General features: G+C 39.6%; 1 protein-coding gene across 2 annotated transcripts in view; it reads left to right on the forward strand.

The window, feature by feature from the left end:
• LARGE1 (LARGE xylosyl- and glucuronyltransferase 1) overlaps positions 1-20,512 on the forward strand; it is a 275,554-nt gene that overhangs the window by 146,597 nt on the left and 108,445 nt on the right. For both annotated transcript variants that reach the window (XM_053942747.1, XM_053942748.1), the window contains 2 exons: positions 141-264; positions 18,174-18,345. In XM_053942747.1, the coding sequence (XP_053798722.1) occupies positions 141-264; positions 18,174-18,345 (296 nt within the window). The remainder of the gene's footprint in view (positions 1-140; positions 265-18,173; positions 18,346-20,512) is intronic.

A 20,512-nucleotide genomic window follows, 5' to 3' on the forward strand; every position in this document is an offset into this window, starting at 1 on the left:
ACAGAGCAGGACTTCACCAGACATGCTGCACACTCAAAACTTGACATCTTGGATAAAACTTTGTGAATTCTGATGTTGTCCTTCAAGAACAGGAATTAGAAACCTTTGAACTAACACGTTTCTCTCCCTTCTCATATCAGGCGAAACCCACTCCACTTTCACCTCATCGCAGATGCAATTGCCAAACAGATCCTGGCAACTCTGTTCCAGACGTGGATGGTCCCTGCTGTGCGCATAGACTTCTATGATGCAGATGAGCTCAAGGTAAAGACACACAGACACAGGTGTCAGTCATATACTTCTGACTTGATGTCACCCCTTTGTTCCTCATCTCCCTTGACTGGTGAATTACAGGGGAACTACTGCCTAAAAATATTCTCCCCGTGACAGCTAATTCTAACTGATATGACTGTAACCCTGATCACATATAACTGGAAGATGTTAAATGGCTAAAATTAGTGCAGTTTCTCTGGAATGAGAGCAGCTAATGAAATGTTTTGTTTAGCAGCTTAGAATTTTGCCTGCTAGCAAGAGGATTCTGGCTATGTTTTTTAAAGGATACCTCTTCCTTGTAGCAGTGGTGGAATCTTAAGTATCTTGCTCAAAAAGCCCAAGCCTGTTACTGGAAACACTCAACTGCCCTGCATTCCTCAAGCACAGGTGTGTAAAACCCTAAGTACACACACTTTGACGAGGTAGCATTAGTACAATAGCTACCTTTCTTACCTGGATGCCCTTCCAAAAGGAATGATTATGAAAAGAGTTCAATCAATGAGGGGGGGAAATCGCTTACTCAAAGTAATTATCCTTTCATACTTAAAAAGTTTGAATCAGAACAGGGAGGCACAGCATTGATTTTGAGCTGTATGTCTTTTACCTGTGGAGGTAGAATGAACTATTCAGACTTTAGCATTTGAAGTTGGTGGCAGTAATTTGTATGACTTACCAGACTGTTCTGAACAGCACCGTGAAACAAGGAAAAAAACCCCAAAATTTAGCAAATTACTGTACTTATTAAGGGGGAAATTCAAAGCACACTACGTTGTGAAATACAGAAAGCTTTAGAAAGAGATGGAAAAGGGAAAAAAGTGATTCTTGAGAAAAATACTTTTTTTTCTGTTTTGCTTTTTCATTGATTCTTCTACATGAAGCCATAAGTTGAAATTAACCTAATTAGCCAGAGATCCTCCTTCTGTTCCTTATAGCTTCATAGCAAGGAGGAGGTTTTTTCCTATCAATCTCATACGTGTCTATGTTACATGTGTTTTTCTTCAAATTGTAAGGTTTTTAATTAGCCTCTCAGCTGGGGAAGACAGACCTCTTAGTGTTTTCCTTCTGGTCATTTGGGTATGGTCCAATCTAGTTAAGTAAATAATAACCAAGAGAGCTTACTTCAGTGATCCCCAAATTTCTGATTTATAGGCAAAGCATTGAGTAGATATGAGGCTACAGAGCAAAACTGTTTTGTCCTTCCCTCTTCAGTCAGCCTTAATTTTTTATATGACTGGTGACCTAAATCAACACTAGACTATCTTGCATATATCCCATAGGCTTTAGGTTGAGGACCCCTTTCTAGCTGGATGCAGGTATTGATGCATAAATAGGTCTTTCCAGGTTTGCCCCTCTTCTTCAGAGCACATCATTCTCCATACCAAGAAAATTCTCTGATTTCAGTGGCCTAAAAACCACAGTATATAGTACTGAGCATAGGAGAATGTGACAGACACTGCCAAAGGAGAGCAAAGAGTTACAAATATAAACAGTTTTAAAAAGCCATGAATGATGCTGGCTCATATCCAGATCATTCTGCAGGTTTTAGCAAAGACGACAGAGGAGCTGTTTACAGACAAGTGTAGGAGCTCATCTCATTTGTTTCTTATGTAGCCCCTAGAGAGGATTTAATGATTGGTTTGGGTTCATGTATTTCACCTGCACTCTTGGGAGCTGTATTATGCTGCCTGGTGTTAAGAAAACACAGAGCTGATGCTGGATGTTTACTAGAAAGCCTGTCTTTCTCTGAAGTGAGCTATGGATTCACTGTTACAGTATATACTATGTTTCAGTTCAAATGACCCTCCATAGTTATATTTTAAACCTACAATCAAACCAATTTCTGACTTTTAAAAAGGGTTTAAACTGAGTAATAGCATGAGAACTTTCTGCTTAGCTTTCATTCACCAATGTTCAGTTGTTTTGGAGCGCATTTTAGCTGCTGCAGAAAACATTTAATTTCATGTTTGTTTTTTTTCCCATTGGATATGTAGGAGCTTCTAGCCTCTTCCTTCTAATGCATCAGGAGCTGGCATGTTAGATTAAACCCTTAAGTTCTAGGAAAAGTCCTGCTTCTACTCCTGTTCCTGCTCAAACAGTGGAAGGGAGAACATAATATTAGATCCTCCATAAATAGTATGGATGATTTTTTGTTTTCCAGTAGCTATTTAGAATTCAGGCAACAGTTTCAGTAGCATATTAATTTTTTAAAAGACAGAATTTGGAGACTAAAGTATTTGGTATTTGGCAGTGTTTCTTAACATATCCTGCAGCTCTTAAAATACATGCTGTTTAGCTTAGAGTTAGAGCACCAGTGTCCTGAAGAAAGGCATAGAAAATTAATCTTGGCTGTGGCTGTTGTTTTCTCTCAGGTTTTAGAGGAAAACTGGACACTTTACTACAAGAAAGTGAAGGCAAGGTACCACAGATTATATCAGATTTTCTAGGGCCAGCAAAGCAACATATCTACTTTGCTACTGTGAATTAAGCATGTCAGATGTTCCTTTTAAAATTTAGAAAAGACTCATTTTTCCTTTTGCGAGGTGACACGGCTGTTCACATTCCTGTTGCACCCCAAAGAACCTAGGTTCATTCTCTCCCTAGAAGCGGATGCTACCAAACTACCAGCAGCCTGCTTGGAAGAGGGATGGAGCACAGGGAAGAACAGGGAAAGGTATATCTTTGCTTGGGGCACATGATAGGGAATAGGATAGAAGAGGAGGAGACTTAACTGTGGAGCTGAGCCAAAATAATAGCATTGCCAGGAAAAGGGTCAGACGCAGTCGAGATGGCAGCTTGCTGGATGTATTTCTTCAAACCAGTTAGTTTGACGATTTTAACAGCCACTTCTACTAAGATGCTTGTAACCTTCCCCAGCATAACTTGGCCTGTCCCCTCACTGCCTTGCCAATAACCTCAGGGGAGATGGGTGCTTAAAAGCTCTCCCTCATCTTACAAGCTGTTTGGATTTTGAACTCTCTCCCATTAACTAAACTTGCTACATGCAGTCAGTAGTCAGCAATAAGCAACGTTGAAGTGTGGGCTGCTAATAATGGTGCCAGTAATTGAACTATTCCACAGCTACATGCTTCATTCTTGCTCTACTCGGTATGGCCCACACATAACTCTTCCAAATTTATGTGGTCACATATGGCTGTAGCTGCAAACTGGAAAGTTACTTGAAAGTGTAAATTCACTTTATATGATCACTTTAATTGTGTTAGTCAGCTTTGGTCCTGATGTGTAGATGTATCTATTACGGCAATGCATCCCACAAAATAACTGAAAATGGTCTTATTTGAGCATTAAGTAAAAGAAAAAAAAATTTGTGAAACTTTCATCTCTTACAGCTGTGATTTGCAAATATCAGGCTGCAGGGTATTGTGGTTTTTTCAGCTCAGTCTTACACAAAGAAACTCCAGAACAAACTATTGAAGGTGTGCAGCTCGGGCACTTGGCTTCTGCACTTCATTGTTAAACATGGAATCTCGTGTCCGTTCACTCACAGGGAAATACAGGCATTAAATCCATTGTGGTCTGCCCTGTCCCAGAGCAGAAGGAACAGCCGATAAGGCAGTACTGTATGTGATGGGTGGAATACAGATGAAGTGAGTTTGTTTTCCCAGATGTTCTCTGACACACTGATGACAACATCAGGTGAACTGAAGAAGACAGAATGTAGAATGAGCAGTTGCCTGCTCTGCTGTGAGTAAATGGCCCAGATACACAGTCTTTTAATCACTGATAGAGCAGAAAAGCCATCTCCTTTAAATAGTTTAGCCCACATGTGCTGCAATTGATTTATGAACTTGAAGGGGTGGTGAATAGATTTTTGTAGTAGATGAAAATTTGATCTGAAAGGGAAATATGAAAAGCTCCATTCTTAGCTATTTATATGGACAATATTCCAGCTTTTACTGTTCCCAGAAACAATAGACCACAAATCTGAGTACCAGTGCTGCATTAGGTGATTTCCTGTCAGAAATATTGACATCTTCACACTCAGTCAAAATCAGTGGTCTGATCCAGCACAACCAAACTCAGGTAATGCATGGCATAAAGATCACCTGTCTTTGGGCATTTACTGCAGTATGAGATGAGTTGCTTCTTATCCACTTTCATCTGAACTTTGAAGATGGTTCACTAGGTCAGATACTGACATCATTTAGACAGACATCACAAAATACTCTGAGTTAGAAGGGACCCACAAGGATCATCGAGTCCAGCTCTTAAGTGAAGGGTCCGTAGAGAGATGAACCCACAACCTTGGTGTTACTAGCAGCATGCTCTAGCCAACTGAGCTAATGGGCAAGGGCCATGAGACTTCAGCAGAAAAATAAAGTTTAATTCTTTAATTATGATTGTAGTGTAGTTGGTTCTCAGGGCTGTGCCTGTGTGCCCCCTTAGTGCACTTAAATTCCCACAGTGGTCCAGGAACTCTCAGGCTTGTTGCCTGCACAACTGAGGTAAAGGACTGGTTTGATACAGCAGCCCAAGTCTGAACTAGGTGATTGATGGAACTGCTGGCACAAGAAGTATTTGACAGCTTGTTACAGGAGTGGTCCCGGTGGGAATTTCAGACAGTTCTTGAGATTTCCCAGGCAGACCCTGCTGTTCCTAGACCAATTTGTATGCTTAAGCATGTCGATTAACATCCTGGGCAAAGAATCTGGCTGTCCCAGATATTCACAGACAGTTCCTGCTGCAAAGTTAATCAATTGTACAAGAGTAAGACAATCAATAGGAACAGTTCTGCATGTGTAGAAATGACCATGTAGGACAGTCTGTTGTACATACTTAAGATAATTAGGAAATGTTTTGTACATAGGTTAAGGTGATCTATAGTGACACATTATACATATCTTGCAGTGGTCAGGTAGGATCATGGGCCAGCTGGGTTACAAAAATGGTACAGAAACATATTTTAGGGAGTCTCACCCAATCCAACTAAGATGACCCTGTAAGAACCCTTGCTATGGAGACTCCCTTTGCCATCTCGACAGCAAGCAAGTGTCCTGTCTGGCACATTGTATTGTCCATGCAAAAATTACTGTAGGTCAAAATCCCAATAATGTTAGCTGTTTTAAAGTGTGCTCAGTATGTGAATGTCTTTGCATCAAATTGCACCAAAAGCAACTCAAATACCATGAAATCTTTGGATACCCACAGAAGCTCTTCCAATGAATGATAGTAGTGATAGGGTTGTATGTATTGTAATATTGCAATATACCAACTTTGGAAACATGATCAAACAAATACTTCAAATATAATGGCAGCCACCACCTTCTGAGCACGGGAGAGAGGGATTCTGATTGGCAGTTGGGAAGATGTGAGAGTGTATTTGATGAACAGATTATTAATTTGGTGTTTTTCACATCAATTTAAGAGGGTGACAGCGATAGCAGTGTTGATAAAGCCGTGAACAATAAAATTGGTTAGCATTCTCCTGCCTTCCATCATCTTCCTAGTTCCATCATCTTCCTAGTCAAGAAGTTCCACTGGATGTTGCAGCCACCCATAACAATGTATCTCACAGTAATAGTGACTGACCCCCATACTATTATGGATTGTAAGGGTTTGACTGTATTTTCATTGCACTGCATGCAGATTATATATTGTTAAGGGCAGCACAGGGTTGTTTATCTGTTAAGTAGTTCACTGTGTGCCTCAGAGGCAAACACACAAAGTTATAAAGCAGAAGTATGCTACTTCCCTTCCTTTCGTTTCCACTTCATATGCAAGATGTAATTGCTATTAATGCAATACAGAATAAGAAACCCAGCATCTGTTTATGTTTACATTAATTTACACAGCAGTAAGTATTCAGTTAAAGTGTTTCTATGGCACTGAGGTTTTGATCTAAAACTGTCACATGGTATGAGGGGCTTGCAGTGCTCCTGCATTTCACCAGCCTTTTCTTTCTCTAAACTGGCCTACTGCACATGTCAGTGAAATGATAGGCATAGACTGCTGTTTCTTCCTATTGTTTCCCCTTCTCTTTAGTTTTTTTTAAAATATGCAAATCCAAGATTTTGGAAAATGAAGTCTATAATCAAAACATTTTACAGATTTGTATAACTTGTATGGCTTATTTTTAGACTTGAATTTCTACTTTATAATTGAGATTTTGTGTGTCTGCTAACGGACATATTGAATAGTAGAGGCCTGAAGTCTCAGGTGATAAAATATGCTTGTGGTTGTGATACAGTGATACCATGTTAAGAACAGAGTCTTTTATCCATGATTTTCAGTACAGATGACTGGAAATTAACAGACATGGTTTTGTAAGCCAAGATATTTTCCTTCTGACTGTTTGGGAGGAAATTGGTATCCACCAAGAAACAGATAGCAATTCAAACTCCCTAGCACAGTGGAACCTTTGTGAAGTCTGCCTCCTGTGTTACATTGTGCAGTGCTTCTACTACTATTGGAGAAGAAAGCCTCATGTCTTTGTAAGCTCCTTGTACTTTCCTACTGTTGCTGGTGCTTTGAAAAAAACATTGGAGTTCTTTGTTAGTTTTATAATTTAGTTCTAATTGCTGTGGGCCTCTCTGTAGCTCCACCTTGATTCTAGGGAAAAGCAGTACGATTGTTCTATTCTATGTCCACCAGGAAGACGGGGTAGCTGCTCTTTGTAACATATGTGGAGAGAGGACTAAGGAGCCAACTCTCTTCCTCTTAAAATCACCCACATTTGTATCATAGTAGCTGACTGTGACATTTCAACAGTAAGGATTTTTATTTGGCATTCAGCTTCTTAAACATTGCTCATTGCAGCAACGTGCTGCACCTCCGGGGAAGGAAATTTTAGCAGAGAATGAGAAAAAGATGAAGAATTGCACATAAGATTTTCCAAAAATGATTCAGTTTGACAAAAATTAAAAAGCGTGCCCTGGAAAAGCCAAAAAAAGACACAACATCTTAAACTACCTTGGGCAGCTATTGCTTGTTTCATGCATCCCCATTACAGCAGCTGCTTTCTTGGAACATTATCATCCACCTGTGAGAAATGAGAGCATTTTGCTGTCCTAACCTTGGATATACAGAAAGTATTTGAACACTTTGATTTGCTTGAGGAGTATAGGTTGTATATCCCCTGTACTTGCTGGGGAAGGTTAATGGTCATCCTGTGCTCCAGCACAACTTCTTTCTTTGCCGCCTGCAGGTAGAAAGCTGGGAAGACATACCGTGACTAGAGTGAGATGGTCTTAGCTCTTAATGGCTTTTCACTTGCTCACATGGACACCTCCTTGTCAAAGGGCATTCAATTACTCGCAGAAGAACAGCAGTGACTGCTCAAGGCATTCCTAGTGAGGATCAGTATTCATGTGAGCATTTTATCAAAATGTTTAATGAGCCTTGCTTCTAGATTTACAGAGAACTGAATTATATGTATTTCCATGTCTGATTGATACATAGCTGAAAAATACAGGAGACTGCAAGGACTCCGAGCATATTCTTAGATTCACAATCAGGAAGCTGAAATGGTTAGATTTCCTCATTTGTAAAATATGTGCTGCTGGCTTTTTTTCTGAGAAACAGCTGAGATTCAGAGAAGTGTTGGGCAATAGATCAGATGTGAGCTACTTCCCATGGAGCAGTTCAGCAGGCAGTGTAGGCACAAAGTATTCTGAAGGACTGGGGCTGAAATAGTCATTCTTGTGGAGAAAAATGATGTTCGCCTTGTCTGGGCACACCTTTTTGTGTGACAAGTTTTCACAGCAGTGAAAATGACAAAGTCGTGCTGTGTGCCTGGCACAGCACAAGCACATGCTGAAGTCACTCTTCTCATAGGTGTGAAAACATCTCAGTCCAGGTAAGGGTATCCAGACTGATTTTAGTCTCAATACTTGCTTTAAAGGGAGGGGATCTGTAGTAACATTGTTAATGAAATGCCATTGACATTACCTCTTTTGGAGTCAACTTAGTATGAGAACATTTGGACTTTTAAATTGAGAAATTTTGTTTCTGTTAGTGGAGTTATCACTTTTCAAGTCAATCTGCAGTCCTACAAAGTTTCATTTTTTGAGATACATATTAAGGTTATTAATGAGATGCCACTGATGGTAATTTGACTTGAGTAGTTTCTCTTAGTAGAGCTACCTCCTTTCAGATTAAATTATTTAATCCTGTGGCAGTTTCATTCTTTGATCTTAAGTTGATGGTGTTTAGGTCTCACCCTTTCAGAAACAAAAATGAAAACTGAGTAGTATTTTGATCCCCTGTTAATTTTCCCATATACTCTTCCATTATTTCAGATTCTATCCCTTTCACAGCTGAATGGATTCCACAGTTTTTAGCTGACACAGATAAAAACCTATAAAATAGTTCCATCTGTATTGTTTTAATGAGACATTTGGGACCTTTGTTCATCTGTCTGATTGCAATTTTATCTCATGGTCTTTAGGGTGAAATGACAAGATTACATGGAATTAAAGTGCCACTGGTGGTCTTAGCCCTCAGACAGATGTTTCAAGAAGTTGCAAGAATTGCATGCCTGCCTGCTACATGGACACTTCATTTAAGCACTACTCATGCAAACTCTCTGTTATCTGAAGTATTTGATGATATTTAACCAGAAGCAGGGCAATTGACTAGACTGATACAATGAACTTAAGTGTTTCTTCCTTCTGAAGGAGCCCAATTTTCCCAATGTCTTTATTTTATTTAGATTGTTTCTCTAGTTAGTGCTGCATTGTTTGAGAGACATCGTAGCTCTTTCTAATAACGATGAAAAACAACACTTTTTCATCCTATCACTGCTTCTTGCACTAGGTTATTGTTAGTTTTCCTTGTTCATAATGGTAATACCTTTTATCCTTTATTGTTCTTTTTATTCTAGGTGTATTCCTGGAGCATTTTAGGCCCCAGGAGTTTTGATATATTGTAATACTTAGCACTGGAGAAAAGAACACTGCTTCATGTAATTTTTATTCCCATGAAGCAATAATTGCGATATAAGAAGTTCCACTCACCTGGCCTCCAGCCCTGCAGGCTGGAGGTTGATTTGTTTTCCTGCAAATTCTTTGCTTTTGGTGAAAATAAGAGATGTGAGAGTTCTTTATGGGATATAGCATTTATCCCACTAGTTGGACATGTGTTCCACCAGCTAATGGCCTTTTTCTGATGGAGCATTTTCAGCTGTTGAAGTTCTACTATTCTTACTCTTTAGGCAGAAACAGTATATGTTTAGGTCTGGAGAAAGGTGATTTTACTGGTGAGGTGCCCAATAGTAGGTAGGGATTTTCTTCTGAATAGAGAAATGGATCCTTTTTCTCATATGTATTTGCTGTGTTTTGATTTTGTGTTAAGATATCTGAGATCTGGTGGAAGCTGCATTCCCACATTCTTTCCACAAACCATCCTAGGACATCAGGAAAGTTCTCCACTGAGAGGGTGGTCAGTCACTGGAACAGGCTCCCCAGGGTCATGTCACCAAGCTGATGAACTCTAGTCGTGACTCCAAGCCTGACTATGGACAAACCTGTTAGTCATATGGTTTAATTTTAGGTAGTCCTGTGAGAAGCAGGAAGTCAGATTCAATGATTCTTATGGATCCCATCTAGCTTGAGATAGTCCGTGATTCTGCGATTCTTTATTTTGCAGGTCTGGCTGTCGAATACTGTTTTGTATGGATACAAACTGGATGGAAATCATGCAGGCTTAAAAGGGTGGGAAGTCACTCAACATTTTTGGTGTCCAGTTGGGAATGTTTTTGCTCATGATAACTAGTATTTTGCACCTGCAATCTCCTCTCTCAGGTATTACTAGGTTAGCAATAGTCGCTGTAATTGTTCTGCAACCTTCTTTCATCGTCCTTACAAAAGGATTTTTCAGTAGGGAGAGAATCCCACATCAGATAAATTTTTGTCACTGAGTTGCAGCTGTTGTCTATCCAACAAAATGTGTTTATGCAGGATATGCTGTTGAATTTTATCCTGGATGGTGCATCTTGATAACGCCTGATATCATGCAAAATACAGGTGATGTGCCTCTGGGCTTTGACCCCAGGAACTGCATGGAAATGTACTAGAACATGGAATGGCTGCAGCTAATGTGCATGTACTTGCATAGTTACTGAAGTGAAAAAGCTTCAGTACGTCAGACAGTGATAATATTTTCATGGATTTGTATCTTCCCTGATGAATTAGCACAAAGAGCTTGTTGATTGAGTTCACTAGCAATTAAAGCGGGCAATTGATCTTTTTTATCTTTCCATACAGATGAAGCGAGAAGGGCAGCCTGAGTTTTCACCACTGGGCAAGTTCTAGCCAGATCTACCTGTCAGTCAGCTTTTAGCAGAAAGCTCTGGCTTCCTGCCATTTTATCTGCTTCAGCTTGTTTGTCTCTTTTCACTCATTCACTGACAGGAAGAAACAAAAAACAAGGCTTTATCTTATCTTCTAGGGAAGATTTGTTCTTCTGCCTCTTCTGGAGAAGTCGGGCTGGGAGGCTGGTGTTTGGCTGGTTCTCACTGACCTCTCTTGGGGTGCTCAGACTCTTTTAGGTCCTCCACCCATGACTGCTGCACTGAAAACAGCTGGGGTTGAGGCCAGAGGCCTCAAAGGAACATGAAACACACTCTGAGGCTGGTCAGACTTTTCCATTCTGCAGTCTCATTTTGTACAAATGAAGAAAGGAAAACAAAGGGGGCATTCAGCATTGTGGAGATAGCCAGAAACAGTGAAGAAATTTAGAAAGTCTCAAATGAGATTAAAGAGAAAGTCTCAAATAGAAACTGGCCATTTGGGTTTTATGGGGCTAAATAAGGTGGGAGAAGAACAAGCGAAATACCTAAGGGGAGGGATATAGTCCTTAAAGATCCCAGTAGCTGAATTATCTTTTGGTCCTTTCTTTTATAAAGAAGCTGTTTGGCTAAATGTTTTGTTACCTAAGTGGCAGAGACAAAAAAAAAAAAAAAAAAAAAAGCCACATCAGTTTTAGTTTATGTCTGCAGTTGCATCCGTATAAACAATGATAAGCTCTTGGCAGTCTCATGTAATTTTGTTGTTAAGGAAGTTGTTTTGAAGAAGCATCCTTAAATCAGGTTTTTCCCACTTGTCTGCCCATTGTGTGTATGTGTGTATTGGTGAGAGATTTGGAAAGAAAATTAAAAAAAAAAAAAAGAAAAAAAGCATCCCCAACATCAGTCAGACTGTGTTATAGACTTTGCTACAGAGATGAGAATTAATTTGCAGTTATTTTCCTTTGCTGTATGCTGATGATGATTTTGGAGGTTTTGTTTGTTCTGCCTTTTTAATATCTAATCTTCCTTTCCAGTTGTGTCTTGCTCCACAGTTTCTGCATTTGCTTTACATTATCCAGGACCCAGAGGTTCAAATAATCATCCATTTCTATCTCAACCTTTTTGCTCACTGTTATTTGTATCCAGACTTGCTCCACACATGTGTGGAAGATACCATCTGTTTCTTAAAATGAAAGATGAGGCAGAATCCTGTTGAAGTCACCAATGCTTCTGTGATGAGCAAGAACAGCCGCAAAGGCCAGCAGAAATAAAAAAAATTATTTTAGCAAAGATGTATAAATTCTTTTCTCCTTACAATTGTTTCTTAGAGCAAGTTGTTATTATTTCTTACAATACTCAGAAACCAGAAATTCTGAATCTAGAAAAGTTCCCAACTTTGCTGGATTTTTGGTTTCTTTAACTACCATTCATATAAATAGTAAGGACTTGTTATGGGGGGGAATATCAGTATAATCCAAACATGAGAATCACCCAGGAAAAAAACTAAATTCAATGTAGAAATTACAAGTTATCCAGCAATATTAATAGAAGAGTCTCTTTTTGTTCAAATAAGGCTCTTGTGTTAATGTTTGCTGGATGCCTGACAAGGATGGAGCAAAGGCAGTGATTTTCTGAAGGTGAGATGCAAGGAGATTGCTTTTGGCATTCCTTTTGAGAAAATTATTGATGGTGACAGTAATCCTCTTCCTCTCAGGATCTGTGATGACTTGGAATTTCTCAAGCTAGATTCTTTCTTTTATTTTTATGGTTATCTGTAAAAAAAAAAAAAAATTGCTAAAGACAGGCATGAATATTTACTCGTATTTAAATGGTAACCTGCTTGTCTCCTTCCTCGGTGATTCAGTTAACCCAGTCTCTGCAACAAGGTGTTGATACTGCTCCCTTGGAAGCAAGAGTGTGAGAAAAGGGATCATTCACATGTCCCTGCATAGAGGTTAGATATTGTGAGGTATAGTCAATGTAAAATGGGAAGGATTATCCTGGAACTAATCCTGAGCCCTGCTAGTGCTGCTGGAATTGTGACTCAAGTTTCAGGAATGCGGGAAGAGGTATGGCATATATTCACAGCAGGATGAAGTTCTCCCTGTGTGAAAAACAGTGATGAGAAAAACCGTGCATTGAGAAAACTTCCTGTCCTGTGCCAGCAAATCAGTATTGTTTGTTTACCCCCTCTTTTTATGCTTTATAAAAGCATAGAATATTCTGTTGCAAATCACAGAATATGATCATCATTAAAGTGGTGGCAGTATTTTCCTCCAGTTTAGAAGTGACATGAAAGCCCCTGTTCTGTCAGCTTTGTCTTAAATGAAGGCCACATTATTTAAAAAACAATATCTTGCTACTTGTAGTGTTCATAGTAGCAAGCAAAGCACTAAGCAAGTAATGAAAAAGCTGTGAAAACAAGTTGTCAGCTGTGTCTAGAAAGTTATTTATCCAATCTGAGGAAATAACAATCCACCTGATTCACACATCAGAATTTCAGGGTTGTTCCCCATGCCTGGGATATTTGTAAGGGCTGCCAGAAGCCAGCAGCTACAAAAGACTTTGGCTGGTTTTGCTTCACAGAGGTCTCTCCTGCTGGAAGTTCTTTCACCATGTAGATTGCGCTGGTTTTCAGATCAGTGTCAGGTACAATTCAGCTACAACTTGTGCAGATTTAAAACACTGATTTTGCTGTGGCCTGGAAGTTTTGCTCTGTTTGCCTTCTTTTAAGATTTCAAAGTTAATTTATTGCATCTGTCTGATACAGTTTTTAGGGAAGATAGTGCCCATGTTGAAGTTGCTTACGAGCAAATAGATGCCAAATACTTCTGGATATCCATGTTTCTATTGAGTCATTTATTACAACACCTGATTCACGTGTCTCTTTATTTTAATCAGTCTCTTCTAGATGCTAAGAATTCTTAATGGCAAAACCTGGCATGAAGGCTCTGGGGAGGCAAACTCTACAGACTGCATTTTCTACTTCCCTCAGATTATTTGTTTTCTTAGTTCTTCTATTTGCTACTGTCTGTTTCCCCAGCACGGGGAATCTGCAGCCATTGAGTCTGGATGGTGATGGAATTGGGTTTTGTCTGATCCCATTTATGAGCTCACCTCTGAGGTGGGGGAGGAGGCATGGAAGTGGTACCTTGGGCTGCTGATTCTCAGCCTGGTGCATCACCCCAGCCAGCCTGGCATACAGGCTCCTGCAGGGCACTGACCTTGGTGGTGCTTTTGTGGAGTCAGCCGAGCTGCAAGGGTGTCTTTGATTTGGAGTGGGGAAGGGATACTGTGTCATAGCTCTGGATTATTTTGATTGATTTTTTTTCCCCCCACGCTTACCTAGGAAGATGCAGTGAATGTAGTGACAAAATCAATATGGTATTGGAGGTTGCATTTTTCTAGGGTAAAGTGTTTAAGGACATACTGCCAGGGAAAACACTTTATCAGCCAAAATTCCATTTTACCACACTGAACAAGGAACACTTTTTGTTGCTCAGAGGGTTCTGTGGTGCTATATATTCTGTGGGACAGTGAGGAATTTCACTAAGTAAATGCAAAAAAAAAAAAAAACCTATTAAACAGAGAAGGGGGTCTGACAGGAACCTCATGAAGTTCAAAAAGAAGTGCAAAATTTTGCATATGGGAACTAACCCGTGTACCATGACATGCTGAGGGTTGCCCCACTGGAAAGCAGCTTGGCAGAAGAAGATCTGGTGGACATAAGGTCAGACATGAGCTAGGAATTTGCCCTTGCAGCAATGACTGCATTAGACACAACATTGACAGCAGGTGACCCCTCCTCTTGACTCAGCGGTGGTGAGGCCGCACCTGGAGGGCTGTGTCCAGGCTGAGTTCTGGGCAACTCAGTAGAAGAGAGACATGAAAATAATGAAGAATCCATCCAAGGGCCGCTAAGGTGATGAAGGAATTGAGCCACCTCACATGCAAGGAAGGGTAAGAGAGCTGGAATTGTTCAGCCAGAGAAGGCTTGGAGGGGATCTTATCGTTGAACATAAATACTTGGAGGGAGGGTATGAAAAAGACAGAGCCAGGCTCTTTTCAGAGGCACCCAGTGACAGAACAAGGGGCAGTGGGCACAAAGTGAAATACAGGAGTTTCCCTCTGAACATCAGGAAACATTCTTTTACTGTGAGGGTAACCAAGCACTGGCTCAGGGTGCCCAGTGAGATGGTGGAGTCCCCATCCTTGGACATAGTCAAAAGCCAAGACTCAAGTGTTTTTATTTGGAATGTAGTCACTACACAATTCATTCACAGAGAACGAGCCACCATTTCCTCCTCTCTCAGTCAAGGAAACAGGGAAACTTGATTTTAAGCTCTATGTATGAGACTTCTCTGTTAAAAATGACACTTTTGCTAACTTAATGAGCATTTATAGAGTGGTAGCAACTGTGAAAAAGCTGTCAGTCTGTGCACAGCAACTGTGATTTGGTCAGCTTTTCCCAGAGATTCAACACAGTTAGGAAAGACAACTTGGTGGTGAGGTATACCTGAACATAGAGACTGTTGCTGCCACCTCTCTGGCATTTGCCAGGTGATCAGTTACATGCTGCATGCAGACTCATGGGCTTGTGATTTTTATATTCAAATAATTTAGATATTTTAGTTTGTTTTCAGTCTTCAATAACGAAAATAATATAGTTCTGACGAAAGACCTTTAGTGAGTAGATGCTATTTCACTTAACTTAAAAGAATCAGTGTTGGCACCAGCTAAATGCTTTTCTTTGCTCTTCTCTCATGAACCAAAACACAGATTTTGAGAGCTAGAGATCCAAGGTGTGCTATTTCTGCTGAACTGGGAATTATACAAAGAGCAAAGTATGTCACACTGTTTTGTTTCACTCTCTTTACTAACTCTATTTTTTAATGTTGCTAATGTATCTTCTAGAAATATTTGCTCTCTGAAGGCAACTCTGATCTAGCTTGTTAGCAGATGATTCACAAGCATGCCATATATGGGCCATTTTAACTGTGCCAGGCAAACAAAATTGTATTAAAACTTACAGAAAGTATTTAGACAATATTTAGAAAAATGGTTTTTCAATGAGAAGCCACACTCTCCTTCTCAGAAGGCAGAGTCCGTTCCCCCTGCTCCCTGCAATGTTTTGACATGATACAGAGTAACCTCCAGGTTGTGGCCAAAACTAGGAGGAGGACTAAGCACTTCCTCCAATGCTGTGCCTGTGTATTTCCTCACATAAGACTGTGTAATGAGCCAGAGAGTGAGCCTTCACAGAGCTCTTGTGTAGTGTAAGGAGTTTTCCTTACCATTAATTTGGAACTGTTACATTATTCTTGAATAGCAAAGCCATGAAGAAATTATGCCAATGGCTAATTAGGATCTCTGTTTGTGTCTTAGTCAACTCTCTACCACAGGAGAGGAAACTGTGGATTAATTGGGCTGATTGAGAGTCCAGACTTCAACATATCCTCAAATCCATATGCTAGCCAGGTGTGATGGACCATTTGGAACAGGGACTGCCCCTTTCGTTTTTAAAAGTGGTGCCTTCAGACATCAGGCTTCAATACTTGGCAGGCTTTTGCCTGTGTGCCAGATCAGAAGGCACTGCCAGACAAGGGTTTTTTCCCTGCAGTGATACATGGCAGTGGTGTTAGAAATTGGGAATCCTGAGAGCAAAGAAAATAACTGCACTTTGAAGGTGATTTGCTTTTCCAGCCACCCTTTTTACTTTCTTGCTTGTGTCAGGCTATTCATGCAACATATGAACCCTACCTTATTAAGCTTATTTGCATTAGCACACTGGGTGTTTTTCTGGAGAAATATTTCAGCTAATAAAATGAAGGACATGCCATCCAAAATTAATAACATAGCAATGGGTAAAAGCAAGCTCAAGTCTGTAAAATGTCTAACACTTTTAACATGTCAGGTATGACTAGTCTAGCACAAGGATATCAAGTGACAGAACAGTATGGTTTGCAGAAGCAAAGCAGATACTGCTTTGTATGAATTAAATACACCATGGTGTGATGGTCCATTCCAAAAGCCACGGTGTGGGAAAGCAGGGACCACAAACAAGTAGAGTTATGAGGGTGTGAATTTGAAATAATCTCTGTTACACACAGAAGATACTTGTGGGGAACATTGAGTTTTCAATAAACCAACGAAAACTTCATGCTTCAGTTTGCACTTTCTGTTTTTATTCTATGAGAAGCTGGTTTTACTGCCTTCCCCCTGAAGTTCTTGTCTTTCTCCTTAAAGGTATGTTCTACTTCCCTCTGTCTTTTTAATGAACTTTGTAGTGGGAGAGTACTCTGCCCTGGTACAGGAATCCTGAGAATACAGAGAAAGTTGTGTGCCATTTAAAAGGGAATAGAGGAGGTCAGCTTACATCATCAGAGACCTTGTTACTTTATATTCAAAAAGAAATGTGCTCTAAGCACCTATTATTAGCCTGTCTTCAACCATGCTTCCAACTTCCAAATGTAGGAACTCACTCTCTTACAGAAGGTTTTCTCTAAGGATTTTGAGGGAATTTTTTTTTTTTGTGCAAGTGTTGTTTCATATAATAAATTTACAATGGCAGTGAATAGATACAAGAGAGTCAAACAACAGAATAATCTCCTCAGTTTTATGAATACACTGAATTTGAATACATTGAATATGAATACACTGTAACATGCTGGGACAAATCTTGAAATCTGTCTCACTCAAGTTTTTTGTAGACAAAATACTAACTGAAGTTATGAGAGCATGACTCAAAGGAAAACTTAAAATCTGGGAATTGTAGTGCATGCCCCTTAAAACAAACGAGAAGTTTCAGATAGGCAAATAGGAACTTCTCAAAAACTTCTAGTATCCCACTTTAAGCAGAAACTTTTGAAATTTGAGGACTTGAGTCTCACAGAAAGAAAACTCAGCACAACTCATGAAATATCTTCGTGTCAAAAGTACAATACATTACGGAATTTAGTCTCCCAACTTTTATTTTAGAAGCTGTACAAATGGTTTTTTAGCTCTTACTGAAGAAATTAGTTTGCCACATTCAATACATAAAACCAAAAAATGTGGCTGACACTTTTCTCTCACTTTGTCTAGTTTTGAGCATGTCTGTGGGACCTTGGTAGTTTTAAGTTAAAGATGTAAGGCTTAAGGAAAATTTGCATTTGTAAGAAACAAATTTTTTTGCAGTTTTCTGGTCCATTATTTCAAATGATTGGCCTTTTGAAATTCTGACCACCAAATCTATAAAAAATTTAAGGAAAATATATATATATAAATGCTTGTTACTTCTGCATCAGAGAAGATTTTGAGAATGACAACTTTTTTTTTGGTTGAAAGTGAAAATAATGTACAATACAGCTGACACTTAGATTAAAAATATATTTCAATTTTATAAGGACACATGGATGTCTCAGAATGAATTCTACCAGATCAGAAAGGCTCAACTAATTTTAGTTATATTGTGGGAAGAGGTTACCTCAAAGAACTTTTTTTCCCAAGCTTTCAGAAACTTTAGTGTATTTCAGCGCTTCTGAAGTAAATTGAAATACAGGCTTTTAGATGGCTTTCTACCTCAGAGATCTTCCACTATGACAAGAAACTAATTTCAGGAAAATTTTCTCTTTCTAATAAAGATTATTTTTTCTTCCTCTTTCCAACTTCTGTCAAGTCTGAAGTGTCTTGGATCCCCAACAAACACTACTCTGGGATTTACGGGCTGATGAAGTTGGTTCTGACTAAGACTCTACCTTCCAATCTTGAGCGAGTCATTGTCCTCGACACAGACATTACATTTGCCACTGACATTGCTGAGCTATGGGCCGTCTTTCACAAGTTCAAAGGTATTTTCATTATTTTTTTCTGTCCTCATTTGAGGGGCGGGGGGAGAATGATGAGGCAAGCAATACCGTGTGGGTGAAAGGGCTACCTGAGGTTTTGTTAACTGTTTTCACTCTTTCAGTCTTTGGTGTTTGAATATAATTGTTCTCTTTGTGAGCTCGTTTCTCAGTGATGTTCTGTATAGAATAATTGACAACACCAATTAGCTATGTAGTTTGATTTATTGGTCTGATTATTTGGGGCAGGTGAGAGCCTGACAATAGTAGATGATAAAGAAATATGAGCATGCTGTAGTTACATACCATTCAATACCTCTTGGAAGAACTTGGGTTTTATTATTTTCTTAATTAATAAAAATTATTATTTTCAGTCTAACTGTTCCATGTAACCACTGAAAATGAACGAAGTTGGGATCATTCTTGAACCAGGGAGGAAAATAAAGGGAGCAGAGTTATACATGTGAATAGAAATAAGTTGCTGTTTGGTCCTCTTCATGAGTTGATAAAGGGGTCTGGATTCTAAGCACTTAAAATAGTTTTCCGTACCTATTCCCATTTCCAACAGCTCCTTGAAAATGTACTTCATAGTCAGTCTGAGAAAGGACACTTTCAGAGTAACTCTATAAGGAGATGATTACAAAAAAGTTCCCTGCTACCCTGTCAAAAAGCAGGGCACTTTCTGGCTAGCACACCACTAAAACCATTTAATTCTCTCAGGTTCCAGTGTTGCCAGCTGTTCAGAGTCAGAGACATACCCTATTGTTTTCCTCTTGCCCTCAGCATATGTATTGCAATGCTGGTAAGTGCAGAGAGATTCCAGCATCCTGGTTTAAAGGTTTACAACCCAGTAAAAGTGTAACCTTGATGTGTTTCATGATCTCTCTCAAAATCATCTCAAGCAAAGTGAACCTAAGCAAATGGGAGCATTTATTTAGAGAAGCCAAAATACACCACTCCATTAGGAGGGAGCCAGGGAAGAGCACGTTTACTGTACTTATCCCCTGCTGAAATCCACAAGGCCCACTTTTCTCAGTACCCAGCTCCAGTGCAGGACCTATTATCTTCAGCTCTATGTCAAGGACTGGGTTCTAGTGCTTACTTCTTCATGCGTTTGTTTCCATTCCCTTCTGTGGATACACTGATGTCTTTTCAGCAAGCCAGAAGCAGTCACCTTTCTGCTTAATTTTATTATTCGCAAGCTTTTTTCATTAAGGAATATACAATTTTTCCTCCTCTTCAGGTATTGTTCAGACCTCTTCACCAAACCTTTCCCTCCACTGAACCTTGAGTTTCATATAAACATATACCCTGACAACCATAAGTAACATAAATGTATGCATCAGAAGTAATGCTGTGCTATTATACTGTCTCACTGTGTGCAGCTGTCCCATTAATAGTGATACTTGACTGAATATGGTGTAACAGCATGTCAGAGCAGGAAAAGAAGTGCGGATAAACAGAACTTGGGCACAGAGGGCTGCATGGTCAAAGAGAGCAAAATCTGAATTGAGACAATGAGGAGGATTGTCTCTTTGCTTATAATTTCTGTCATAATTTTAATGAAGATCCTTTGCTTTTTTACGGGGGGAATAAAACCAAGCATAAAGACTGCTTGTAAAAAAAGGAACATGGAGCAGAGGCAGATGTAATATTGAAAGAAAATACAGGCAGAAAATATGGAAATATGGGGAAGAATAATTAGTGGAAATAAAATGTGTGTAAATCAGTCTCCATAGAGCTAGGCAAGAATGTTCATCTGATTAGAGCTGTGAAAAGCTCTAATTTACACATGGAGACAAAATTCCTGTACTACTGCCCTCATAACCTACATAGCACAACTCCCAAATGGATGATTTTGTAAGTTGTCCCATGTGTCTTTTTAATTCCAGCTGACCACCTGCTTCTCCACAGTTTTTTAATCCTGGCAGTAAACTGGTCAATGTCTACATCTGCTCATCTCCCAGGCAGCTGTGCACAAAGAGTAGATGAGACAATGCCGTAGCTCCAGGTGTTGAGCTGGGGTGGGAGAGGACTTTGAATCCTAAATGCTGCTGAGGAGAGAGGAAGTGTCCAAGCACAGACTTGTTCTCCAGTCCATGTCATAGGCTGCAGTTCCATTAGCAAAGACGACCTCGATGGTGGTGTCATCAGAGTTGAGTGTTTAAGGGTA

The sequence above is a fragment of the Vidua chalybeata genome, chromosome 5 (assembly GCF_026979565.1).
Source record: "Vidua chalybeata isolate OUT-0048 chromosome 5, bVidCha1 merged haplotype, whole genome shotgun sequence".
Taxonomy (NCBI): Eukaryota; Metazoa; Chordata; class Aves; order Passeriformes; family Viduidae; genus Vidua; species Vidua chalybeata.